Source organism: Eschrichtius robustus, chromosome 1 (assembly GCF_028021215.1).
Source record: "Eschrichtius robustus isolate mEscRob2 chromosome 1, mEscRob2.pri, whole genome shotgun sequence".
Lineage (NCBI taxonomy): Eukaryota > Metazoa > Chordata > Mammalia > Artiodactyla > Eschrichtiidae > Eschrichtius > Eschrichtius robustus.
In genome coordinates this window covers 5,103,669-5,130,356 of record NC_090824.1, presented here as the reverse complement: position 1 = coordinate 5,130,356, position 26,688 = coordinate 5,103,669, and the positions used below count along the sequence as shown (strand labels likewise).

The window sequence follows — 26,688 nt, the reverse complement described above, 5'->3', positions numbered from 1 at the left end:
GGGCCTAGGACTGGGCACTGCCGAATATGGAAGCAAACTTCCATCTTCGAAAGGACTGTCAAGCATAGAAAAGTAGCAAAGGATTCAACCCGTGTTGTCACACCTGGGGGTGGAAATCGGGCCTTCCTGGGTGGGTAGATTTGGGACCTCGGTGTAGGAAGGAACCTGGTCCCTTGGGAGGTAAGGCTTGCATTGCGGGATCATGCTAGGAGAGCCGGCCTGGAGGGCACCTGTGCTGGGCAGGAGCTTGCCCCAGAATCAGACGACCTGTTTCAGCTTTGAGATTCTGTTACCCTCTGTGCCGCTGTGCCCCCGACCCAGGGGACACCCTGCTAATCCCTCAGCTGTTTGAAGCACCTGTGGGAGAGGCCTTCTGCCCATCGTGGATTTTGTCGTGCGCTGAGCATTGCTGGCACCTCATCCTAGAGAGGAGACAATGCCCCTTCCCCATCTAGGCAACGAGGCACGGGGCTAGCTTGCCCGGAGTCCCTCCCCCATTGCTGTGACTCTGCAGTTCCCCAGTGACACCTGAGCTGGCAAAGAGAAGGAACAATCGGCTCCTTCTCAGATTGGAGCAAAAGCCTGATTTTCCTGTGAATGTAACACAGCACCAGCCCCGGTCTGTACAGGAGGTACACTCGTCAGACCTCGCCTGCTCTGGGGCCCTGCCTTCAGGGTCAAGGGCCAGAATGTGGCCTGGAAGGCTCCACGGTTGCTCTGTCCTCTTCTGCCCACCCCACACCTCCAGACTCCTAGATGCGGGCAGGAGGGCGTCACATCGCGGTGAGGGGCACGGGCTGCGGCCCAGACCCGGTGCTGAAACCCCGGCTCTGACACATACCTGCTGTAAGGGTCATTCGCCTGCTCAAAAGGCGGAATAAAATGGATCTACTGGGTTTGGTGATTCCAAATTCTAGGTAGAACAGCTTTGTGGGACATGGCGAGGCCGGAGCCAGATGTTGAGGGTTGAGGGCACAGTGGCAGGTGAGGAAGTGGCAACAGCAAGTGCGGTTTGAGAGGGAGGCCAGAGGGGTCAGACGGGGAGGGGTGATTCTGAGCCGTGTGAAATGGCACCCCCTTTACTGGCGCCAAGGCAAGAGCCGCAAGAAAGGGAGAAGGAGGGATGACTGAGAGGATGAGGTGGGACAGGGTGTTGCAGGGCTGAGAACCAACGGTTGAGACCATCTCCGGTGGGATCGGAGGGCAGAGGCAGGGAGAGTCCCGGGGGTCCTTTCTTCTCTGTTAACCGCTGCGCTCTTGTGCTTCTCTGCCCCACAGGCTCCTCCAGCCAGCGTCAGGTGCAGAATGGCCCGTCTCCTGATGAGATGGACATCCAGAGAAGGTAACCCCCCAGCAGCAAGGGCCAGCCTGGAGGACACACCTGTGGCCGCAGCCAGGACTCCCAGAGAGACACGGGGGCGGGGAAACAGGCCTGACCAGAAAGGGAGGGCAGCCAGCTCATTGCTGCTTTGCCAGTGACCTGAGAGGGTGTGGTTTCACAGGGGGAGAGCTCGCCGACGCTGCAGCTCGTGATCAGCCTGGCAGTGTCCTGTGTCGTTCACTTATTGAGCACAGCCCTCCCGGGTGTATTAGGAGGTAGTCATCTGGGGATTCAGTAACGTGGCCAAGGCTGTACTGCTGGAGATGGGCGGACGCGACCCGCCAGGCCTGTGCGACTGAGGCCCGTCCTTGACCCCGTCCTGTGCTCTGTCCGAAGGCCTCGTGAGCCCTGGTCCTGCCACTCTCTCACTGGGTGCCCTGGGTGGGTGCCACGGCCTCTCTAGAGGATCTTAACCCCCTGCCTGCTCACCTCCCGGCGGAGGTTAAAGCAGGCAGAGGCTGTGAGAGCACTTTGTGCGCCGTAGTCCTTGTTAGGCCAGCCGGCCGAGGAGGCAGCGCCGGTGGGATTTGGGCCATAGGGTGATGCCCTGCCCCCCGGCCCCCTCCAAGGAGCTTCGTAAGTGTTAGAACTGGAGGAAGGGCCAGTGCCATTGTCCTGAAGTTACAAAAGAGGTCGTGGTGGCCAAGGAGGGAGCAGCCTCCCCAGGTCCCATTGCCAGGTAAGGCAGCGCCAGGGCTTGAGCCTGGTCTGTGCCGTCTGGGTGGGGACTCAGCGTCTCTGAGGGGCTCGGAGCCCCGGCTCTGTGGGAGCCGTGCTGCGGAGGCAGGCCTGGGGCCTGCGTGCTCACCCAGGTCAGCGGGAGAGGGCGTGCCCCGTGCCTCCGGGGGCCTGCGTGCTCACCCAGGTCAGCGGGAGAGGGCGTGCCTCCGGGGGCCTGCGTGCTCACCCAGGTCAGCGGGAGAGGGCGTGCCCCGTGCCTCCTGGGGCCTGCGTGCTCACCCAGGTCAGCGGGAGAGGGCGTGCCCCGTGCCTCCTGGGGCCTGCGTGCTCACCCAGGTCAGCGGGAGAGGGCGTGCCTCCGGGGGCCTGCGTGCTCACCCAGGTCAGCGGGAGAGGGCGTGCCCCGTGCCTCCTGGGGCCTGCGTGCTCACCCAGGTCAGCGGGAGAGGGTGTGCCTCCGGGGGCCTGCGTGCTCACCCAGGTCAGCGGGAGAGGGCGTGCCTCCGGGGGCCTGCGTGCTCACCCAGGTCAGCGGGAGAGGGCGTGCCTCCGGGGGCCTGTGTGCTCACCCAGGTCAGCGGGAGAGGGCGTGCCTCCGGGGGCCTGCGTGCTCACCCAGGTCAGCGGGAGAGGGCGTGCCCCGTGCCTCCTGGGGCCTGCGTGCTCACCCAGGTCAGCGGGAGAGGGTGTGCCTCCGGGGGCCTGCGTGCTCACCCAGGTCAGCGGGAGAGGGCGTGCCTCCGGGGGCCTGCGTGCTCACCCAGGTCAGCGGGAGAGGGCGTGCCTCCGGGGGCCTGTGTGCTCACCCAGGTCAGCGGGAGAGGGCGTGCCTCCGGGGGCCTGTGGTGAGACTCAGGTAGAGCCCGGGACCGGGAGCTGGGGAGGCCGACATCCCCACCCTCACCTGGCTGTGAGACTCTCTCAGGGGGTTCTCTTCTCGAGCCTCTGCCCTGCTCTGAGCGCCTTCCGGCCGCCATGGTGTACTTTGTGACCTTGGGCCAGTTACTGCTCTAGGCCTCAGTTCCTGTTTGAAGGTAACAGTGTTAACGAAGGAAAGATGGGAATATGCTTCCCAGACTCAGGTTGGAGAGGTTCCTTTTCTTCTTTTTTTTTTTTTTTTTTGCTTTTTAACAATTTATTTAAAATTTTAAAAATCATCAAAGATACCATTTTAGCCATTTTTAAGTGTACAGATCAGTGGTATTAAGGACATCCACGTCGTTGTGCAACCAGCATCATCACCCACCCACAGAATGTTTACATCAAACATGAAACTCTGTCCCCATTAAGCACTAACACCCCATTCTCCCTCCCCTCCACCCCTGGCAAGCACCTCTGTACTCCCGGTCTTCGTGAATTTGACCCCTCTCAGGACCTCATGTGAGTGGAATCATACAGTATTTGTCCTTTTGTGACAAGCTTTTTTTTTTTTAACTGTGGTAAAATACACATAACATAAAATTTACCATCTTAACCATTTTTAAAGCGTACAGTTGAGTGGTACTAAATCCATTCATATGTTGTGCAGCCATCACCACCATCAATCTCCATAACTCTTTCATCCTATAAAATGAAACTCTATACCCAGTAAACATTAACTCCCCCCTCCCCATCCCATAGCCCCTGGCAGCCACCATCCTACTTTCCGTCTTTATGAATTTGACTACTCTGTGTACCTAATATAAACAGAATCATACAGTAAGTCTTTTTGTGACCGGTTAATTTCACTGAGTCTTCAGGGTGCATCCAGGCTATAGCATATGTCAGAATTTTCTAACTTTAAAAAAAAAAATTTTTTTCTTCCTTTTTAAAGTGCGTAATATTCCGTCGTATGTATAGACCACATTTTTCTTATGTTTCTTGCTTTGACATTTTGGCTATTGTAAATAATGCTGTTATGAACACGATTGTCCAGTGGATGCAGGTGGCAGCCTGGCAGCGAGTGGTCGAGACCAGTTCCCCTGACCTCAGAGGTTCCTTTTTATTAATTCCACTGGCCTGTCTTCTAGCCTCTCAGGAGTATAACATATTGCAGTTTACAAGGGGCTTTTACACACTTTGTCTCATTTTAATCCTCACATGAGCCGTCAGGGGTTGTTACTACCTGTACTGTTTCTCACATGAGCCAACTGAAGCCCAGAGAACAGAAATGACTTGCCCAAAGTAAGCAAAACTTAGAAGCAGAGCCAGAACTGGCCGCAGCTCAGCCCTGTGCCAGGTCCCAGGGCTGCCTCCACTCAGAGAAGGGCCTGGGTCCTAAACAGACCCTGCGGTTGCGCTCTCAGAGCTGGTGAAACACCACGCGCTTTATCTAACGCCCCCCCGCCCCCCAAGTCCAGTGTTCCAGGCCGCTGGCTGCAGAGGGCCGTTCAGTTTTGTCTGCAGTCGACTGTGCACAGACCGAGCGACCCCGGGAGGTCAGTCTGTGAACCGCAGGCATCAAACTGCAGAGCAGGGATCCTACTCCCGCTGCATCCCTGGCAGTCACCACGGAGGGGGGCCCAGAAAGAGAGGAACTGCGTGGTGCCCAGCAGCGAGGTAGGGACTCTTCAGTGTCAAAAGGGTCTTTTTCATTATTGTTTAGATCTCGGGCATAATCCTCACAAGAACCCCATGAAACCGGTGTTCTTATGCTTATTTATGGAGAGGAAGCTGAGGCCCAGGAAAGGGAAATGACTTGCCTGTAATCACAAACCAGTGAATCCCAGAATGGGAACCAGAAAGCTCTCTACCTCTAAATGACCTTGCAGTAAACTCCGGGTCCCACTTGACCTTCCTCCAAGGTGAAAGCAGCTGGGCAGCCCCGTGTCGCTATTCCACACAAAGCGCATACTGAGCAGCTGCTACATGCACACCCCGGCCCCAGCCCCAGACGTCAGTGCGCTGTAAGCCAGCGGAGCAGACGCATGGCCCACAGCCTCTCGCCCTGGGGGCGCCCTCCCGCGTCAGAGCGCTGCTCAGCCCCGCGCCCCATTACAGGCCTTCAGAGTTGGCTCTCAGCAGTTGACGCCCTGCTGCCACCCGGGCCCACATGACTCCTTGAGCCCCTCCTGCCCCAGCATCTCAGCCCCAGGTTCTCTGGATGTGTTTGTGGGTCAGTGTCTTCACTCGTCCAACCCAGAAGAGCAACCCAGGGCCGCTCATGCGAGGAGCTAGGAGGTTAGTCCCCGCAGAGGTAGACCCTGCACTACAGCGCAGCCAAATGGCCCTCCAGATGGAGGCCAGGCCGCAGCTGGATCAGTGGGAAAGGAGGAGGACGGGTAGCCTTAGTGTCCGCTTCTCTCCCAGCCAACGATGCCTGGCAGTTGTTCCAGGAAACTGAGCCAGGTGCGGTAAGAGTGGGTGCCCCTGAGGTCGAGTCTGTTGTGGCCATAGGCCCCCAAAAACCAGGCACGCTTGTCCAGCCTAGGGGAGAGCTTGGTCTGCCCAGGCGTCTTAAGACTCAGTGGGCTGCCGGCGCTCCCCTGTGTAGGGCCCTGGAGCCAGGCCCTACAGCTCTGCCTCTGGAAGCGGGGCGGCAAGCGCAGCAGCCGGAGCCCAGGGTGGGACGAGGCGAGCTCATTGCTGAGCCCCCGGGGGCGCCGGTGAAGCGCAGCTCTGCAGCCTGGGCTCCGGCGCGGAGCCGCGCTGCTCTCGCTGCAGGAGGCAGGACCCCCTCTGCCATGTTTGCTTTTCAGACCGGTGATGGAACAGCAACGCCAGGAGCCTCTGGAGAGAAGAGCCTCCGCCACAGGTGAGCGCGCCCCACACCCCTGCCCGCTGGCAGCCCCCCCTGGACGGCGCCCCGGGGCCCGCTGGGAGCGCTGCAGCCGGCCGCTGGCTGCACAGGCCCCGGTGAGCTTGGGGAAGCGAGGGGACGGAGCAGGGGTGCAGGGTTAGCTCATCTTGGTCCAGCCTCTGGGCCTCCCCTGACTCATCCCGAGTAGAGCGTGTCTCAGACCCTGGACTAAGTAAGGGCTGAGGACACAGCGGTGGACGAGGCGGCGCCCCCTGCCCCAGGGAGCCCACTGTCCAGTCAAGGACACAGACTAATGACCCTGGATCACCGCGGGGCGCATGCAGTTACCAAGTCAGTGCAGGGATGGAGGCACATGGAGGGGGCCCCAGCTGCCCTGGGGGTCAGAGAAGACCCCAGGGGGAGGGGTGGCTTCAGTCCTGAACGGTGACTGGAACTCAGCACAGTAAAGCAGAGGGGTTTTCTGGAAAAGGGTAATGTTGATTAGTAAGCGTGGGACTTCATCACTTACAGAGTATTTCCACGTCCTTCGTTTCACTTAATTCTCTCGAGCCCTGTGAAGTAAGCAGGTGAACGTTTTCCTGTCTTACTGATGAGGACACCGGGCCCCAGCTGGTTGCAGAAGCCCTTGCTCGTGGGGCTGCTGGGCAGTGCCGCCCCCTCTCAGCTAGGCTGCTGCACCCCTCGGGCTCCTGCCCCGCTCTGCCCCACCCCTGCATTACTAATGCGGGTCTCACCCTGTCACCGGGTCACCCTTCTCCATCACTCCTGAGCAACCTGGGTCCTTGGCACGGGCTCCAGGTGCACAGGCCCAGCCCCCGCAGACCCGCTGCCCTGCGTGCTCCCTCCCAGCGGCTCCTTCAGTTCCCGCAGGGCCTCCTCCTCCCTCGCACTCACTCACCCTTCACCAAGCGTCACTCCTGCTCTTCTGTCCTGTCCCAGCACAGTCATTACTTCCCCAAGGAAGCCTTCCACAGACTTCTGGTCAGGTTGGAGCGCCTCCTCACAGGCCAAGGTGGCCCTGTGCACCTGCCCTCGGTGGCACTTGTCACCCTGCCGCAGTGACAGTTCTGCATTCATCCGTGTGATTGGTTTGCTGCTACCAGGCCATGAGCACCGTGAGCAGGGAGCCTGTGGCCGTTTGTCCCCAGCGCCCTGCACAGGGCCAGGCCTGCAGCAGAGGCTCGGGCTTTGGATGGTGGGCGGGGGACAGGGGACTGCCCAGCACACAGCAGCGCTCCTGGACAGATGCCCTGGTCTGCCCTGCGACCCACAGCTGCCTGCTGCCATCCCCAGAGGCCAAGGGGCAGTCACAGTTGTATCTTGGGGACTAACAATTGCTGATGCCTAGGGGGGTTGCTAGGAGCTGAGGAGAAACAGAGAAGGAAAAAAGGATACAATTCGTGCCACCAAAGAGCTTCTTGTCCCACTGGAAGACCACGGTTGAGCAAGAGAAAGTTAGCGGAGCTCAAGGGCTGTTAAGCAAGTATGTGACGCTGGGTCCGGCCCGGCCCCCGAATGTAGGGAGAGACTGGAACATCGCCAGGTGCATCCTGCGGGGGCTTCCTGGAAGAGGCCACCTTGAGCTGTTCCTCGTCCCTCAGGAGAGTAGGCTGCCCTCTGTCCCTGCTCCCGGGGAGGCGCCGGCTGGGGGCTGGGCACTCACCGAGCCCACTGTTGTTTCAGGACCCACCCTCCCAGCGGGGCACCCCTCCGCTGCAGCCGGCGCCCCCCTCTCGTGTAGCGGGCCTCCACCCCCACCTCCACCCCCTGTCCCGCCTCCACCCACAGGGGCCGCCCCCCCTCCCCCACCCCCCCTGCCAGCCGGAGGAGCCCAGGGCGCCAGCCACGACGAGGGCTCCGTGTCCGGCCTGGCCGCCGCCCTGGCTGGGGCCAAGCTGAGAAGAGTCCCGCGGGTAAGTGTCCTGGGCCCCGGCGGGCGGGCAGGCGGGCAGGGAGGACCAGGCTGGGGGACGGGTTTCTAACTGGCGGAGGGGCGGACCCTTTCCCGCCGTGGGGGGGGGAGCGCAGCGCCGCCCTCCCCAGCCAGACGGCACCTCCCGCCTCCTCGGTCACAGTTACCCGGTTACTGAGACCACTGGGACAGGGCTACGCGTGAGCCGTAAGGTGCCTCCCGTTACGTAACCTGCTGCTGGTCCTTTACAAGCGAGGCAGGAGATCTCTGCCCTCGTAGATGAGGAAACCGAGGTGCAGGCATGAACAGCTTGTTCAAAGCACGCAGGTCATCAGTTGCAGTTTGGACTCAGGCCCTGGGTCTCCTGCATTTAAGTCCACCAGCTCCCTCAGGCTCAGCTGGCCCTCCCAGCCTTCCGCAGTGTCCTGGGAGGTGGGGCTTCTAGAAGGCCGTTCGTGTGGCTGTGGGATTAGGAGCACCTGGGATACGGAACTGTGCCTCCTCCCCCCTCAAGCCACGCTGGCCTTGGCAAGGGTGCTGACCGTGAGCCAGCGAACCCGGGGCATGCCTGCCAACTGTGACCCTCCAGCCCCGGTCGCTCTGTGGACTCCAGCTCTGCCACCAGCAGGTGGGGTTGGGGGATTAGATCGCCTCGGCCTCTTCCAGCACTGCCATCACACGTGGCCCCGTCTCCCCTCGAGTGACGTCCTGCCACGGACACCAGACCGAAGCGCTTCGTCCTCTCCCCTTAGCCGGAAGATGCGTCCGGAGGCTCCAGTCCCAGCGGGACCTCGAAGTCTGACGCCAACCGGGCGAGCAGTGGGGGTGGAGGAGGAGGCCTCATGGAAGAAATGAACAAGCTGCTGGCCAAGAGGTGAGTGTTTAGGCTTCCCCCAAACCCAGCCACTTGTCAGGAGCTCCTGTTCCGCAGTGGAAAGGAGAAGCCTCGCCTGGCCCCAGGACCCATTGTCCCCTGGGTTCAGCCAAGCAGGGGGGACTATTCGTCGAGTTTTCCCTTCTCCAGGGGTCAGTCTGAGACATCAAGCCAAAAGGAGTCCTCTAAACTCTAAATCCTTCCTCATTTCAGTTTAACAAGTATTCGTTGAAACATCTGCCATGTATCAGCCTTGTCCTGAGCAGAGAGAAATTTGGAGATAATTTCAGAGAGAAATTCCGAGGGAAAAGGAGTATTCCCAGCGGTGAACGTATGACGAAGGGGCCCGTCCTGTGGGGGCCGTTACGGAGGACTCAGGAGAAGGGGTGCTGAGGTGGCAGGAGCCCAGAGGACGTTACCCCTCAGGGACAGAGCAGCAGTTCCCTCCCCATCACGCTCGGCTCTGCGGCCTCCGCCTCCATCCTCACCGGCACATGTGCCTCCAGCTTGCCCAAGGCCGTCAGCCTGTCACTACGGCTCTTGGTTGTTCCCCAACTGAATCCCAAGCAGATGGAGAGATCAGACAGCTCCCTCTCGGAAGGGTCGCAAAAGCTTGGGTCTTACTTGTAAATGTGGTGAGGCAGCGGGAATGCCCTGATGGGGTTCCCAGGGCCATGGCTCACCCGGGACCAGAGGACCCAGGAGTGGGCCTCACCTGTCAGCACGCTCCTTGTCCAAGAAAAGCAACGGCGGGGGCCTTGCTCCCCCGTGACCCCTCCTGCCTTCTCTCAGTCTGCAGGCTCTTCCCGCTGCGCCCGTGGCGGCTGACCCCGGGCGAGCGCTTTCCGTGCCGGGTCTTCAGTAAACCCACACGGCCCTGCGAGGACACGGGGGAGGCAGAGGCCCCCAGGGTGCAGGTAGCTGGTCTGGCACATCTCGGCGGGGCCGGCCCAGGGCCCTGTGTGCCCAGCAAGGGAGGGCACAGGGGGACGGGAGCAGCCAGGTGGGTCCACGTGCCGTGACTAGAGGTGAGCCGTCGACTGCGGCTGCGCAGTGCAGAGCAGCTCCAGGGAGCCGGGGCGCTCTACGGAGGAGGTCCCGCGCGTCCTCTGGGCCGAGGCAGCAGCGGAGAGCAATCCGTGCAGAGGAGGAGCGGAGGTGGGTGTGGTGGGCGGAGTTACACCACCTGGAGAGGCTGGGACACCCCCCCCAGAGCCCAGGACCTGGAGGAGGTGGACCAGAACGCAGGCTAGAGGGGAGAGCCCTGTGTGCACGTGCGTTAGATTCCGTTCCAGAGGGGCCTCGCATAAAAATAGAAGATTCTTTAAAAAAGAAAGTGTTCACACTCTCCCCAAGTCCAACACCAGTGCGTTCCCAATAACAGCTTGGCCTAGATGGTTTAGACCGAAAGGAGAGGAAGTTTCTGAGAACAGGAAAAGGCCGGCGTGCCAGGAGCCAGTGAGACGCCAGAAGCTGGTGGCAGAGCCGGGCCCACCGAGAGCACTCACCCTGCACGACCGGCAAGGGGCAGTCACGCTGCTCTTTGGAGCCCACCTCGGCGCAGGATGCTGGGTGGGGCCTACAAGGAGATGCGCTCGAGGGCTGCTTTTTTTTTTTTTTTTTTTTTTTAAGAGGATCTCTACTTCCACTTTGTACAGACAGCTAATTCTCTCTCTTAATCAGTTTGCGATGCTATAAAAAAAAAAACCATAATGCATGGCTTATAAACAGAGAATTTTATTTCTCACAGCTCTAGAGAAGTCCAGGACTAAGGCACTGACAAATGCAGTGTCTGGTGCGAGCCCACTGCCTGGTCCATAAATGGCCATCTCTCTGCTGTGTCCTCACATGGTGAAAGGAGCAGGGAGCTCTCTGGGATCTCTTTTATTTTTTAATTTTTTTTGGCTTGGCTCTTGTTAAAGCCTTTTTTTTTTTTTTTTTTAAATTGGGGTATAGTTGTTTTACAACGTTGTGTTAGTTTCTACTGTACAGCAAAGTGCAGTTCCCGGTGCCATACAGCAGGTTTTATTAGTTATCTATTTTATACGTATTAGTGTATACATGTCAATCCCAGTGTCCCAATTCATTCTACGCCCCCTCCTTCTCCCCTTGGTGTCCATACGTTTGTTCTCTACGTCTGTGTCTCTATTTCTGCCTTGCAAACAGGTTCGTCTGTACCATTTTTCTAGATTCCACATATATGCGTTAATATACGATGTTTGTTTTTCTGACTTACCTCACTCCATATGACAGTCTCTAGGTCCGTCCATGTCTCTACAAATGACCCCATTTCGTTCCTTTTTATTAGGGCTTCTTTTTCTTATCTGTCAAACAAGCATAGTAACAGAGCTTAGCTGACCAAAGGTCCTTGCGGAGTTGCTGCCTCCTCGGGTGCTGAGGCCTGTCCCGGCAGCGGACCAGGCGGGGGAATCGTGTCGCTGGGAGCTGCTCGATGCCGAGCGTGTCCACAGACGCTCAGCCCAGGGAATCTTCACAGGCCTGGAGGGGCCTGGTCTGCTGGGTATCCTTAAAAGATTAAACCGCAGGCGCTGGGTAGGAGCAGAGTGTCACGGGCGCGGTGGCAGTAGCAGGCCAGGCAGGAGCTGGTGGTGCTTGCACGCAGCGTTGGGAGTGAAGACGGGCCAGACAGCCCAGAAACAAAGTGCAGAGCCAGAACTGAGCGGGAGCACTGCCATGAGGAAGAAGTCGGGGATGAGTCCCGGGTTTCTGGGAAGTGCCATGGGTGGGTGGACCTGTCCTTCCCGGGATGAGAAGATGAGGAAGGAGCCCCCCGGGGCCGGTCCCTAGACGGGGACAGCCAGCCGGTGGCCCTCACCCCCTTGACGGACAGCTCACCTCGTGAGCTCTGAGAGCTTTGTGTTCTGGCGGCTTCACTGAGTCGAGAACCCCCAGGGCGGGATCTTTGGAGAGTAGGAAGGGGTATGTGTGTGGATTTGGGAATTAGCCAGAGGTAGGCCACCACTGAGGCCGGAAAAGAGCAGCGAGTTTTCAGAGTGTCTGAGAAGGGGGCTCATCCCTGCGGGGAGGTGCGCGCCGTGACTAGAGGGCGTCTGTTGGGTTCTTTCCTTCCTGCGCACGTGCCGCTCTTTGTGGTGTCCAGGTCGGGGAGGATGTGGCTGCTGAGCTCTGAGGGAGGAGGAGCTTTGGGGTGACAGGGAAAGGCGTCCTCCCCCGTCCCGCAGGCGGCCTGCAGACGGGATGCCCCCAGCCTGACCTGTGGCGGGGGTAGCTCTCCTTCCTCTCGTGGCCAGGCCTTGAGCGTTCTGGGAGAACAGCGGCCACGCGGCCGAGCCCAGGTCCCCGGGGACCTGGACCGGGTGCGACCAACCTCCTCGGCCTTCAGGTGCTGTAGACAGAGATGGGGTTCCCCCCACCCCACCCCGCCCAGACCAGTTTTGTGTCCAGGGTCCTGGGACCAGCACAGAAGGCCTGGACACTCACCCGGGCATCGCCACGGGCCAGATGGGTGCCTGGACAAGTCACCTCCTGCACACGAAACAGGGGTCGGGCCCCGGCAAGGAGTCTCTGAGCACCAAGCTGTGTCCGCACAGAGGCGGCGTCTGCTCTGTGTGGAAACCTTCAGGGCTGATTGTATCTTCTCCCTCCTTGTGTTAGGAGAAAAGCAGCCTCCCAGACAGACAAGCCGGCTGATAAAAAGGAAGACGAAAGCCAAACGGTAAGCACACCCCACGGCCAGCCCACCCAGGCTTCCCCAGAGGTGTGAACAGACCAGGCCTGCGGGACACCGTGTTTGGACGTACACGTGGTAGATGCTTCGCCGGGTGATTTGTAGGAGGGCAGGGGGACGGGAGGCACAGGATGGGGTGGTGCAGGGGGACAGGGCCTGTGGGCGCTCACGTCTGTCCCCGGTGCACCGGGTGGCAGGCCTGTGCTCACTGAGCATCTAGCAGACGCTGCTCTGCTTTGGAGCTCGCAGCCTCGCAGGGAAGGCAGGTAAGAGAGAAGCAGGACCCGCCTGGGAGCGCCTTGAGGGAAAGGCCTGGAGGCTGGGGAGCTCAGAGGGGCCAGCAGACAGATCTCCTCAAGGGACTCGGGGGTTGGAGAGTACAATCGCAGTAGGCAATGTCTGCTTGAAGACCAAGGCAGTTACTATTTTCAAATTATTTCTATTCTTGAAAGGCTTCGCTTGACTCCGTCAATTCCAGCAGGAGCCGCAGGTGAGCTGGGCAGAGGAACCCGGCGCTCTGGCTCTTGTCCCGAGGGGGTCCTGGAGCCTAGTCTATCCACACAGATTCCGAGCGCCCGCCGTCACTTAGGGTGGCTAACACCCTCTCCCTCGGTGTTAAGCTTTCCCTGTAAAAATAGACTCCTACTGAAACGGCTAAGTTTAGACCTTAACTACAGATGGCATACAGGTTGCATCTCGGCGGCAGGAGACAGAAGAAATATTACAACCACCAGGCGCCAGGGTACCGTGCCACCCCCGTCAGCAGGGCGAGGCTTACCGGGTGTGACCCCAGGGCTCCAGCCCTGCCAGCGGTCCTCCCTTCCCCTGATCCCCCCGCCTGGCACATGCAGTCCCCTCGGCCCCAGCAGCTAACTCCTCCTCGGCCTGCACTTCTCTGCGTAAACAGTACTCCCTGAGAAACAGGCTCCCGACCTCCAGGCTAGTAAGGCTCTCTACTCCTTGGACCCCGGGCCCCTCTCCCCACCAAGCTTCCCCTCTGCCCTTATTAGCACACACAGTTTTGCTTGTTCAGACTCGCTCTTTCCTGCTGGATCGTGAGCCCTGTGAGGGCCAGGCGTGCATCTTCCACAGTCCCCACGCCGTGCACAGAGTATGGAGTTCATCCAGCTAACTCCCCACTAATTTCTCAAACTGCAGAGGCCTGTCTGGCCAGGAGCCCAGGAATAATTACAGGTCTCCAAAGGCGGCGGCCAGTTCCCGCCATCACAGCTCCAGCCCCCATACCCAACCTCCCTTACTCCCTGGTCTCCAGGAAGAGTGGGTTTCAAATCCCAGGGACCCAGGAGAAATCTTTGACCCCAAGGGTAGAGTTTTCTTCCTCTGACTCCCCTTTTTCTTTTCTTTCCTTTTTTAAGAAACCTGGTCACTGGGAGTTCTGTTTGCCTTGGCGCCCCACAGTCAGGAGGCCCTGCCCACCCGGGAGCAGCCTCTTCCAGGGCAGGGCTAGGGCAGTTCCACACACCAGAGCAGGTGCCGCGTGGACGGAGACACTGGAGACTGGCTTTTCTTCTTTCTTTTTTCTCTTTTTTTTTTTGTTTTTTGGCCACGGTGTGCGGTTGGCGGGATCTGAGTTCCCCGCCCAGGGATTGAACCCGGGCCCTCAGCAGTGAGAGCACCGAGTCCTAACCACTAGGCCGCCAGGAATTCCCTGACTTTTTTTTTTAATACTTTTCAGTGTTTTCCAGATCCTCTTCATTGAATGTGTACTAGGTTTATAATTAATGAGAAACAAATAAGCATTAGTTAAAGAAGGAAGGCGCCCCAAATGTGGAGTCAGATGGCTCAGGCGGGTGCTCTGCCACTTGCTGGCCGCAGGCCAATCATGTCACTGCTCTAAGGACGTGTTCCATGGCATGAAAACACAGCCCCCAGGCGCTGGGCTGGCAGCCTCGGGGCTCTACAGCTGGGGCAGGGGTGTGGGCGCAGAGCCCCGTGCGCTGGGAGGGAGGATTCTTATTAACTGTTTTTGAAATAATAATAGGATAACATTAAAAACAACTTTCTGATTTTTTTCAGTTACTCTAACTTCACCCATAATGACTTTCATTCTTGCTTGTTTCCTCTGGGCCCTGGTCCCCACGCATATGTGTTGATTTATATAATTTCATTTATTCCACTCTTTAAACGAGAGCCCTCAGGAGACTTGTCCTGAGACCCACGCCTAGCACATTCTTTTGCCCCTGGACCAGCAACTCCCGGGTTCATTCAGTCACCGCGCAGATACAGGGTGGGGGGTTCCTGATGGGTCTGACAGGTGCCAGGTCTGCTCTCGGTGCGGGACCAGGCGTGAGCAGTCGTGGTCCTGGCGCTCACAGGCTCGCGCTAGGTGGAGTGGGCGTGGTGGGTCCTGATTGGAGCGCTGAGCCTGGAGTCCTGGCCCTGGAGGTGGCCGTGAGCATCCAAGAGCCCTCACCCCAAGCCTCGGGTGGACCAGATGGGAAGCAGGGTTGATGTGGGCAGTGGCAGAAGGCGATTCTTGGCTTTGGTCAGCATTATGCTAGCTCCGTCTCGTCAGGTCGGCTGGCTGTCTCTGGTCAAAAGCCCCGGGTAGCAACTGTATGTGTTTTGCTTGAGAAAAATGGAGGAATTCTGATTACTTAATAAATGCCATTTTCCTACAAGTGTAGAATCTTTCCAAAATATGTGTGATAATAAACATCAGCTTGTATTACTGCTGCCTCACTCACCTCCATTACAAGTGTCGCCACAGACTTACTCCATGGGCAGAGCAGACACGCGCGGGCCGCCTTCGTGGGGCCCCGCTGGGGGCCAGGCGCCGGGGGTCCTGGGTGGATAGGACACGGCCTCTGTGCTCAAGGGAGGACACAAGAAGCCGACTGTTGATAAAGAAAGTGCTGAGGTCAGGGATGGAGCACCAGGGCCCAGAGCCCTGCGAGAGCTCCCAGGACAGGCGGCATCTGCCCCGAGCTCTGAGAGGGGCGGGCGTGCAGGACAGAGACGCGCAGCGGCCGTGTCTGGGGGATGGTGGGGCGCACGGGCAGGCGGCCGGAGGCTCGGGGCTCCGCCTGGACCACTGGTCAGCGACATTGATGAACTCGTAGGCTGGTTGGGCTAGAAATAACCTTTAGAGCATTCTGAATTTTTTTTTTAATTTTTGGCTGCGTTGGGCCTTCTTTGCTGCACGCGGGCTTTCTCTAGTCGCAGCGAGCAGGGGCTACTCTTCGTTGCAGTGCACGAGCTTCTCGTTACGGTGGCTTCTCTTGTTGCAGAGCGCAGGCTCTAGGCACGCGGGCTTCAGTAGTTGTGGCGCACGGGCTCAGTAGTTGTGGCTCGCGGGCTCTAGAGCACAGGCTCAGTAGTTGTGGCGCACGGGCTTAGTTGCTCCGCGGCATGTGAGATCTTCCCGGACCAGGGCTCGAACCCGTGTCCCCTGCATTGGCAGGCGGATTCTTAACCACTGCGCCACCAGGGAAGCCCCTACATTCTAAATTCTTAACGCTTCCTCCTCTCCTGTGAAAGAGCAGTGAAGTGCCGGAGTCTCTAGGGCTCAGGCTGTGTCCGTGCCCAGCCTTGACCAGCAGGGCTGACCGGAAGCGGGCTCCTCCCAGGGCTGCAGAAGGTCCCGGTGGACAAGGGGTGGCAGCGCCTCGTGAGGGACAGTGAGTCTGTGGGCAGCGCCAGGCCCGGGGCTCAGGCCACGTCCACTGTGTCTCCCTGCAGCCTTCTCCCTCCCTGACTCCCGTGGGGTGGACCACCTCCCCACCACGACCTGGGGTTTTCATTGGTGAATCGTATTTGTTGTTTCACTGATTATAAAAATAATATATGTTCGTTGGCTAATTTGGAAAACTGAGGTCTTCTAGATGACCTGGCCCAGAGGTCCCCCACCCAGCCGGCCTTCCTAAGCAGGCCGACGGCAGAGCCTTTCCCTTCCATTTCAGGAAGAGCCGAGCACCTCTCCATCTCCAGGGACCCGAGCAGCCAGCCAGCCCCCCAACTCCTCAGGTAAGGCGCACCGCCCTGCCGGCACCAGCACGGGGTCTTAGCACAGGAGGGGCTCTTACAGGAAGGCCATCTGATCCCACTGCCTCACTTGACGGTGAGCAGAGAGGCTGCGCTGGTGGGGGCTCCCCGCCATCTTTGCGGCCTCCACGCTGAGCCTCAGCAGGGCAGGGGCACCCTGGAGGAAAGACCGCCCAGTCTAAGCCTCGCGTTTCCCAGCCGGCCTGCTGGCACCTACCGAGTGGCGTGGGAGATTGTGCCCTGGGGCTCAGGTTCCCGGCCTTGGGCCCGCGCTCCGAAGAGGAGCGTGGAAACGTCACGTTCCTGCTCCCTGCAAAACACCAGCTGTGGCCCGCGTTACAGTGATTACCAGTGCGTCTTGCTCACTGAGAAGTCAGCCAGACAAGGCGGTCCTGAACCCTGCTCAGAAATCCCCCAGTCTGAGCTCTGCAACGGGGGGATGCGATTAGAAGAGTGCCTTGAGGCTCCACGGTGGGGAGAAGCCACTGCAGTCAGTCACTCGTCCAACATTTCGGTGTCTGCTCTGAGCCAGGCCTGTGCTCCTGAGCACGTGGTGCGGTGCAGGGTAGGGAGAGGCGGAGGGGAAATAGGCCCCCCCCGCCGCCAGCCGGTGGAGGGAAGCTCCAGGTGTTGGCTGCTCGCTGGGGCACGGCTCTGCCCCGCACGGGCCTAGCGTCCTGACTCTGTTGGCGCGTCTGCCTCCCTTGCGAGGCCGTGGTCCGCGTCCTCTCCCTCTCAGGCAGTGCCCCCACAGTTCTTGGTGAGTGACTGCATGAACACCTCACATCCCGGTGGGTGGGTTACGTGTTTCCCAGTCTAGGAGGTTGAGGCTCAGTGTGTCTTAAGTGGTTTCCTCCAGGCCGCATGCCTGGACCCTGGACGTGGTCCCAGCTCTCATACCTGCCCTGCAGGCCCAGCGTGGGTCCGTCGGCCTGCACGGTCTCCAGGCTCAGCTCAGAGTGGTTGGCCCCCTGCTGCCCCAGGGGTTTTTCCTTCTGCCTCTCTGCTCATCCTGCAAAGTCAGTGAATTCTGTCCAGCTCAACAAATCTCTTGAAGTAAAGTGAAATGTAGTTTAACACCACTTAAAAAAGAAAAAGGAAAGACATCAACTTTGAAGCCCAGGTTGGGAAAGAACCAGCTGCAGTGTCGGGGGGAAACCAAGGAGTCAGGGGACAGGGGGGTGCACGTGGGTCATGGGCCTGGCCCCTGAAAGCGAACGTGGATCCCGGGCTGCCCTGAGAGTGTCCTGGTGGGGGGCCTCCTGTGCCCTGCTCGGCCCACTGCTGGAGTCACAGGTCGCCTCTAGAAGTCGTGGTTAAGAGGTTCCCTGACCAGTTGGCTCACATTCCAAGGAGAGACCCAGTCATGGTGAGAGGACTCGAAGCCAGGCCACAAGTCAAGGTCAACCGAGTCAAGGGAACAGAGGCTCATGTCCTGAGGGGGGGAGACGCCGGGTGACAGCAGGGCCGTCTACACCCTGCCAGGGCCGCCTGGGCCAAAGGGGACTGGAATAAGGAGCCGGGTCTCAGCCGTGACGGGGGAGCACGGGTGGGGCCTCCTGCCCGGGACGCTGCGGGATGGGGGCCACTGAGCGCCCGCCCAGCTCTGAGGCGCTTCATCTGTGACGTGAACCGACAGAGGCCGGCCGGAAGCCCTGGGAGCGGAGCAGCTCGGCGGAGAAGCCCGTGTCCTCCTTGCTGTCCAGGTGAGCTGCCCCGGGAAGGCCGGCCCTGCACCCGGGTCGGTGGGCCCAGGCGGGCGACGGCACCAACTCACCTCTCTGTTGCATTCCGTTCCACCGCGCAGAACCCCGTCTGTGGCCAAGAGCCCCGAAGCTAAGAGCCCCCTTCAGTCGCAGCCTCACTCTAGGTACCGAACAGCCCCGCCTCCGGGGCCTCCTTTGTCCCCTGCCCATGACTAACACCCCGGATCCCACCCGTGTCCTGTCATCTAACAGTCGGCTCTGGGAAAGGGTGGCCTGTGCTTCGTCAGGGACAGGGCAGGCCGGCTGCTTCCTGTCTTCTCCCAGACAGAGGGCCGGAGGCCAGGGGAGGGGAGCGACTGTCCAGAGAGGCAGCGAGGTGGAGCCGGGATCGAGTCCCAGCTCTGGCCTCGCTAACTGTGACACCGGGCCAGCCTCCGCTCCTCCCCCACGCCGCAGGGGGGTCTGTTCATCCCTCCCGCACAGGGCGGCCACGTGTGGACAGCAGGTGGACACGGGAAACCTTCAGCAGCCCTGGCCGCATCCCGCATCCCGCAGCTCAGAACCCCGGGGGCCGGCCCAGCGCCCCGCCTCCTCTCCTTCCTCTGCCTTTTCCCCGGAGATACGCTGACCGTATTTCCCAAACCAAAAGCTGATGTGATAACAGGATGGGTTGTTTGAAACTGAGGTTGCCCAAAAATCAGAGGGACAGTCACACAGTAACTGTGGGCCAAGCGTGTGGCCTGAATTTGCAGGCTTCTAGAATCCGTACTAAGAAATGTCTTCAGTGCCCATCACAGATCGAAGGGGAACAGCCCAAATCCCAGAGCAGGTGGAGTTTGAGCCTGGTCTTGCCAAATCAAACAAGATGACCAGAGAGAGCTCCAGCCGGCCCAGCAGGAATGGCGATGACAGACGCGGGGGAACAGGGATGAGGGGTCTCGGCGGCAGCCAGGATTTGTGGAGGGCCTTTGTCAGCCAGGCTCTGAGCTGGGCCCTGCAGGTCCCTGCCTGCGAGGAGCTCATTTTCCTGTTGGAAAGGCCCGTAAATAAGACAACTGAGTTCTGAGAGGTGCTCTGGGGAAGACATAGAGGGCCGCGTGGTGGAAGGTGCCGGGGACAGGGGTGCTTTAGCGAGTGGGCCTCTCAGAGGTGGCATTTGAGTTGACCCGGGTGAGAGGGAGCCTGTCCCGTGGAGATTGTGGGGACGGCCCTCCAGGCTGAAGGAGTGGTAAGTGCTAAGGCCCTGAGCCTGCCACCAGCCTGGCAAGTTCAAAGAACAGAAAGTAGGCCATTGTGACTGGCAAGTGGTAGGACGTGGGGAGGGCAGAGGGAGGCACATTTAGAGGAGCAGGAAGGAGCCGCACGGTGAGAAGTGTGGATTTCATCCTGTGTGTGGGCCCCAGTCTCTGAGCAAAGGGCGCCGCGATGGAGTCGCTCTCTGGGCAGCTCGCTCTGGCTGTGAAGCGGGAGGTGGACCGGAGCCGGGCGGGAGCCAGAGCAGCCGGGGAGGCGAGGCGGCCGGGGCTGACCTGCAGCTCCCAGCAGAGCTAGCTGCTTCCTGGTCGTGGAGTAAGGACGGGCGGCCAAGTTGTGAGTGGCCAGGCGTCCCTCACAGGGCAAGAGCGTTGTCCAGGGCATTCGCACACGTCAGAGGGCTCCCCGGCTCCGAGCCAGAGCGCTTCTCTAGACTCACAGACGGGGCGGGTGCCGCAGGGCTCACGGAGCTGTCGGGGTCACCATCGGGGGGACTGTCCAGGCCTGCAGGTGGGGGACCGAGGCCCAGAGAGGTGAAGCGGTTTGTCCGGGTGACCGGAAAACTGCTCTTGGAACAGGGACTTGAACGTACAGGATGGGTGTGACGACGGATCCAGGGATCTCGGGCTGGACCTCTTTCCGCATCCAAAGTTACTTACAGACTCAGTCAGAACCACATTTATTGAGTTCATCCAGGAGGGGTGCAGGAGCACTTTCTTTTTCGTTTCTTTTTTAACCCAGGTTTGTGCACTGGACCACTAAAATTTTATTTACATAGCATTCAGTGGGGGTTTTTTTATCCAGCTTTACTGAGACATAATTGACATCTAGTGTTGTGTGAGTTCAAGGTGTACAACACTGTGATTTGATATATGTATGCATTGTAAAATGATTACCACAGTCAGGTAAGTTAACGCGTCCATAACCTCACACAGTCACCTTTTTTTGTAGGTGTGTGGTGAGAACTTTCAGATCTACTTTCTTCGCTCCTTTCAAGCATACGATACAGTATCGTTAACTATAGTTACCGTGCTGTATGTTACACCCCCAAGAGGGGACCCCTCTTATTAGTGGAAGTGTGTGCCCTTGGACTACCTCCACCAGTTGCGCCCCTCCCTGCAACGCCTGGCAGCCACGGGTCTACTCTCTGTTTCTGAATTTGGCTTTTCTAGATTTTACATATAAGTGAGATCATGCAGCATTTGTTTTTCTCTGTCTGGCTTATTTCACTTAGCATAATGTCCATGTTGTCACAAATGGCAGGGTTTCCTTCTTTCTTGTGGCAGAATACTCCATTATATAACTCTGTGATGCACATATGTACACGTGTGTGTATATACACTCACACACGCACATAGATACAGACATGACATCTTCTGTCTCCATTCATCTGTCAGCGGACACTTGGGTTGTTCCCATGTCATGGCAGTTGTGAATAACACTGCAGTGAACGTGGGGGTGCAGCTGTCTCCTGGGACAGTGGTTTCATTCCCTTCGGCTGTGTACCCAGAGGTGGGATGGCTGGCTCATGTGGTCGTTACGTTAATTCTTTGAGACCCCCTCCACACTGTTCTCCATCGCGGCTGCACCAGCACTTTAGTTTTCATGCTAGTTCTCCTTCATTGTGGAGAACACCAGCCCTCGACTTCTCCAGATGGACCTAATCTGTACAGTGGCCCCTGGTAGCCATGCCAGTCCGCCAGGTCGATGTCCACCAGCTGTCACGTCCACGATCCCTGCAGCTGGCTCTGGCCACATCTCATTTCCCTGAACCTGACTTTCTCTCCACGTGGGGACAGAAAGTGGATCCAGAAAGTGTACCCTCAGCACCACGGTCCTGCTTTGAAAGGCCAGGTGGTTATAGACGAGCGTTTGCCAAGATTTCCTTCCTTCCTTCCTTCCTTCCTTCCTTCCTTCCTTCCTTCCTTCCTTCGTTCCTCCCTTCCTCCCCTCCTCCCCTCCTCCCCTCCTCCCTCCTTCTGTCCTTCCCTCCCCTCCTTTCTTCCACTGGTGGGATATTAGTTCCCCGACCAGGGATTGAACCCGGGCCCCGGCTCTGAAAGCAGCAAGTCCTAACCACTGGACCGCCAGGGGATTCCCTGCCAGTATTTTCCAGGGAGGATTCGTGTGCAAGAGACATTAAATTTCAAACCAGCTAACCTTAGTGCAGAAGCATCAGAGAAGGACAGTCCCCAAAACTGAAACCTTTGCCTGAGAAGAGCAAAACCACATCCAAGGACATTTCCTGAAGTAATTACACACCAGGGCCTGTTACCAACACCAGAGACACATGTTTGTGTCAGAAGTGGGTGCATTTAGGATGAGTGTTGAAGACTTTTGCAATTTTGTCTCGTATTTAATGCCATCATTACTGGTTTTCCCCAAGCCTCCGTCAAGCCAGGAACGTAGACCCTCACGCTGAGGACCAGCTTACCGGGGTCCCTTTCCAGGGGAGGCAGCATGTGACGCTGTCCGCTTACGTGGCCGCTTCTGTGTGAGAGCTGTCAAGTCAGCAGACCCCGAGTCCTGACTCTTGGGTTGGGAAAGATGGTCGCGGTATCCACGAGCCCCTCTCGAGGTGGGGACAGGGCACTAGAGTCCTTTTCAGGTAGCTAAGGCGCGGCCAGAGGTAAAAGCAGAAAGCGTTTGAAGGACGATGGGAGAGGGCGGCTGGGCCCGCAGCAGGGAGGCGCCGGGGCGCCGCTCAGTCTCCCGGCACGGGGTGGGGGGGGGGGGGGCGGCGCCTGCCGGGCCCCAGCGCCCACCTGACCGCACCCTGCCGCCCTCTCCCCAGGATGAAGCCGGCGGGAAGTGTAAACGACGTGGCCCTGGATGCCTTAGATTTAGACCGGATGAAACAGGTGAGTGTGTCCTTTCCGGAGAGGCTGTGAAGGAGCCAGAGGCTGGGGACTTCTCAGGGCGCGTGGGCAGGCAGGCCCGCCCAAGAGGGCCACATGCGGCTGCCAGCAATCCGGGAGCCGGCGGTGGGGGAGGGGACACGCGCAGCGTCGGTCCCCCCGTCCTGTCCTCACCAGGAAAAGGCTCTGGGCGCTCCCGGCCCGCATCGGGGGCTTCCCCTTCCGGGCACCCCCGGCTCCTCCAGAGTATTTCTGAGGCGTGGGCGGGTGTCCCATCGCCCACTCACACACCCTTCCCCGGCTTGGGGAGGGAGCCGAGAACACGGGGGGACGTGGGCAGGGGTGAGGGCTGTGGCGCTGCCCCTGCCCCTCGATCAAGGCCACTTCTCCTCTGCTGTCTGTCCCTTCACTCTGAGGCTCTGCTCCCACCAGGAAATCCTCGAGGAGGTGGTCCGCGAGCTCCACAAAGTGAAGGAGGAGATCATCGACGGTGAGTAGAGGGCCCGCACCCCCGGGCATCGCCCTGAGCCGGGGCCGCACCCAGCGTCGTTAAAGAGGGAGGTCTGGGGCTTCCCTGGTGGCGCAGTGGTTGGGAGTCTGCCTGCCGGTGCGGGGGACATGGGTTCGGGCCCCGGTCTGGGGGGGGGGGTCCCGCGTGCCGCGGAGCGGCTGGGCCCGTGGGCCACGGCTACTGAGCCTGCGCGTTTGCAGCCTGTGCCCTGCAACGGGAGAGGCTGCGGTGGTGGGAGGCCCGCGCACCGCGATGGGGAGTGGCCCCCGCTCGCCGCAGCTGGAGAGGGCCGTCGTGCAGAGACGAAGACCCAACACAGCCAAAAATAGATAAATAAATAAATAAATTTATATTAAAAAAAAAAAAAAAAAAAAGAGGGAGGTCTGCTTGTGCCCAGGGCGGCCAAGCAGGGGGCCAGGATGCTGCAGCCAGGGAGGCCATCCGGGGCCAGGAGGCCTGGGGCTTGTACCGGCATGGGGGCGGGGGTCAGTCTTCCTCCCAGCGGCCACCACCACCCCCCCCCCCCCCAGCCTCTGAGCAAGCTGAGAGGCTCAGGAAGATGAAGCGCCTTGTCTAAGGACTGGCACGCCCCGCTGGTCTGCCGCCTCAGTCTGAGTCTTCAGCTCCCCCAGGCTCCTTCCCAGGATTAGCCGGCGGCCGGGAGAAAGAGCCGAGAGCGCATTCCCCAGCCGAGAGCAGCCCTGAATTACCTGTTGCTTAGCTCAGCATCTGTGGACTTAGATTACTTTTTTTTATTCTGCCACTTCTGATCACTGGGTTTGGGGTTATAAGGGTAACCGCTGCCTTCCCAGAGGTTTAGGGGTCCAAGAAGCCACAGAATTACCTGTGGGCCTGACCTAGTTCACAGCCTGCTTGGCCTGGCCTAGGGGAGCAGGCATGTGGCTCCAGAGGCAGGGCCTCGTCACAGTGAATCACGTCCCTCCTTCCGGTCCCCACCGGAGCCTTTGATAACGGCTGGCTCAGATCTGGAGCCAGAGGAAAAGGAAAGGTTCGGGCAGGGCTGGCTCCGCCGACAGAGCAGTGAGGTGCAGCCTGGCGCCCACACCCCTCCCCGTCCCACCTGGTGGGTGCTGGTGACCGAGGGCCGCCAGACGCTGGAGGAGAGGAGAGGCGGCTGGGGACCTGCGTGGGGTGCCAGCAGAGCCGGACCCCTGCCCAGGGCTGGGTGACGGCCACACCCTGTCCTTGACCCAGCGGAGGGAGGGCACTCAGTTCCTGTTTGCCGAGTCCCCCCACAGGCCTGGGATGGGCAGATAAGGAGTTAATGAATGAAGAGCGAGAGCAGAGCCGGAGAGGAGACACAGAGGCCAACTATTAACCCTGCTCTAGTGCTGGGCGCTCCCACCTCTGCAAGGCTGCTTGTGGGGCCCCAGGGCCAGGGCTGGTGTGGGGCCCGAAGCAGGGCTGCCAGCCAGCCAGCCAGCCCGCTAGCGAGCAGGGGGCACAGGCCTCGAGGGAGGGAGCCAGTGGGTGTGGGGGGGCCCCCGTCTCTGCACCTGCCACGGCGCGGCCGCGGTGGACGCAGCCTCTGGGGCGGGCGGCTGAGAGGCCGGGGGAGATGTGGGCCCTGGGGGGCTCCTGGAACCCTCCCCTCGTTCCCCTGCTGCTGGAGACGGGCCCGGCCCTCCGCTCCCTCTCCTGGCCTTCGGCTCCAGGCCCCCTGGGGTCTGTCTGGGCAAAGGCTCAAATCTGGGGGAGGACCCTAAGAAGGGGGAGAGGAGCAGGAGAAGCCCCTGCCCCCTCCAGATGGGGCGAGCCCAGGCCCGGGAGGCAGGGCGTGGGAGCCCTCCGCCCTGCTCAAGGTCACCGGCTTGATGCTGGCCCTGTGGGCGGGGTGGGGGGTTGCCGGTCCTCCGACCAGAGCTGGGCTGCCTGCCGGCCCCTTACCAGCTCGTCCTCTGACGGGGAAGGGGCAGTGCCACCCTCGAGGGACTGCCAGCTCACGAGAAACGGTAGATGAGACCCACAGAGGGCTTTGCTGTCACCCCAGAGTCTGCCGGAGCCTGCTGCGCTGCTTGACCTCTGGCCTGTGGCTCGTGACCTCCGGAGGCCTGGGGGGCAGCGGGGTGGCTCTTGGGAGATGACAGAGCGGGGCAGACACCTGGCGGGACCTGACCAGGGCGGGGGGACGGCACCTGAGCCTCCTCTCCCGCCCTGTCCCTCAGCCATCAGGCAGGAGCTGAGCGGGATCAGCACCTCGTAGGTCGCTCGGCCCCCGACGCCGCCCGGGACCCGGTCCAGCCGAAGGCAGGGACAGCAAGGAACCCAGCGCCCCAGGCCTCCAGCACACACGAGCACGCACTGAAGCTAGGATGTGCTTCGTTTAAAAGTCTTAACCTGTGATAAAATATTAAAATGAGGAAAAAAGTTCAGCTCCTGGATTTTTTTAGATTGAACCTGACACAGAACACCAGGCCTATCGCCTTTTTTTGTATTTTATATTTGCCTATTTAAGTGTACGTTCCTTTCGGTTTATAGAGAAGATACCCCGAGTCAGTCACGCACCTCGTTAGATGGTTTCGAGTTTTCTCCTAGGTGCCACCGGGAGCCGCGGCCGCTTCCACGCGGCTCCTTCCCGGCGTCCTGGTGGTTAGGGTCTGCCCGCGCACCAAGCAGTCTGTGTCCACGTGGTAATAAACGCTTACCGTCCACACCCCGGCTCCGACTCGCTCGCTCTTGGCGGCTCCCGGCCGGGGAGGCCTCTTTTGGGGGAAGGGCCCACGGCAGTGGCGGCTGTGGGTGCGAGGCTGGGCTGACTCAGACGCGAGGGGGGGACGGGCCGCTGAGCCGGGCAGCTCAGGCACTGCCGGCGGGGGGCCCAGGAACCGCCCCCCAGGGCCTCCTCCAGGGAGACGGGCCCTGAGTGGCGCCTGGAACATCAGAGGGGCCAGGAGGAGGCACCTGCCTAACCTGCCCCGCCGCGCAGAGGGGCGCCCCGTGACTCGGGCCCAGCAAGGCGGGCAGGGAAGGCCTCCGCCCTGCCCCGCAAGTCTCCTGCAGCCCCCCCAGGGAGGAGCACAGGTCCCCGCCTCCGTGGCAGGAGGGGCAGCCCGTGTGCCCACCTGAGGCACTCCCCAGCACTTCTCAGACCGCGCAAGGTCCCCGTTGGAGCCAGAGAGGGTCTGGCTCTCCGCCTTGGCGACTGCCGCCCCCGAGCCAGGAGTGAGGCCCCAGCCAGTGGAAAAGCTTTGGCATCCTGTGACCATCCCACAGGCACCACGACACAGTATGCCCAGGCGCTGGCCCAGCTGTCCTCTGGGGGCCACGGGAGGAGGGCCCCCAGCCTGGCTCGTGACAGTGGGACTGTTTTCTGGCCAGGCTCTGGACACACTGTCTGAGTGCTCCCAGTGACCCTGGGACACAGGAATAGGGCTGTTCTGCCGGTTGGGAGGTGAGCGGCTTTAACCCACAGCTCCATGAGCCGCTCTCCGGGCTCCTTCCGCCTCCTCCCGCCATCCAGGAATCCTGTCGCCTCGGGGCCTCGGGGAGGGAGTGCTGGCAGGTGGTGATGGGGTGCTGTCCTCTTCCCGGGCAGCTGCCTCTCAAGAGAGTTGTGCCAGACCCCTGCCCTGGGCCCACCTTCGGCTCTGGGTGAGGCCCAGCCGTGACTGTCCCGTCGGCAGATAAGCTCGCTGGCGGACACAGAGAGCTCGCGAGTCTCAGCTGGGCTCTCTGGGGCTCCCCTGGGCCCAGGCCAGCCTGTGTGCACAAGGAGGGGCCGCCTGCCCAGGCTCAGAGCCGCACTGCCCTCCCACAGCCAGCCCAAGGGCCTCTTCCCCGGGCCATCTCAGTGGTCAGACCACCCGGGGACAGGGGTGCCTGGCACACGCGCGGCCACTCCCAGCCCTGAGCAGGAAGTCCTTGCTCAGCAGCTGCCTGGTCTCAGGCACCTGAGACCTTCCTCCCCTCCCAGCTGTGCCTTCCTCCCAGCCCTCCCTCTCCCGGGGCAGCTAAGGCAGCCCCGCCATGCCCGCCCCTGGGCCGTGGTCCTCAGCCTCCCCAGCCTCAGGGCTCCAAGGGGAGGCCATCTTTGCCCG

The 26,688-nt window shown here is 60.2% G+C and overlaps 1 protein-coding gene across 5 annotated transcripts in view; it reads left to right on the top strand.

Annotated features, from left to right (window-relative positions):
• EVL (Enah/Vasp-like) overlaps window positions 1-25,023 on the top strand; it is a 158,283-nt gene extending 133,260 nt beyond the window's left edge. For 4 of the 5 annotated variants that reach the window (XM_068540670.1, XM_068540658.1, XM_068540674.1 and 1 more), the window contains exons 4-14: window positions 1,279-1,342; window positions 5,740-5,795; window positions 7,485-7,714; window positions 8,466-8,587; window positions 12,224-12,284; window positions 16,220-16,283; window positions 17,941-18,007; window positions 18,109-18,171; window positions 22,056-22,122; window positions 22,552-22,609; window positions 24,817-25,023. In XM_068540670.1, coding sequence (XP_068396771.1) covers window positions 1,279-1,342; window positions 5,740-5,795; window positions 7,485-7,714; window positions 8,466-8,587; window positions 12,224-12,284; window positions 16,220-16,283; window positions 17,941-18,007; window positions 18,109-18,171; window positions 22,056-22,122; window positions 22,552-22,609; window positions 24,817-24,854 — 890 coding nt within the window. In that variant the 3' untranslated portion in view covers window positions 24,855-25,023. The remainder of the gene's footprint in view (window positions 1-1,278; window positions 1,343-5,739; window positions 5,796-7,484; window positions 7,715-8,465; window positions 8,588-12,223; window positions 12,285-16,219; window positions 16,284-17,940; window positions 18,008-18,108; window positions 18,172-22,055; window positions 22,123-22,551; window positions 22,610-24,816) is intronic. The other variant, XM_068540682.1, reaches the window with a different exon arrangement.
• Window positions 25,024-26,688: the final 1,665 nt, after the last annotated feature.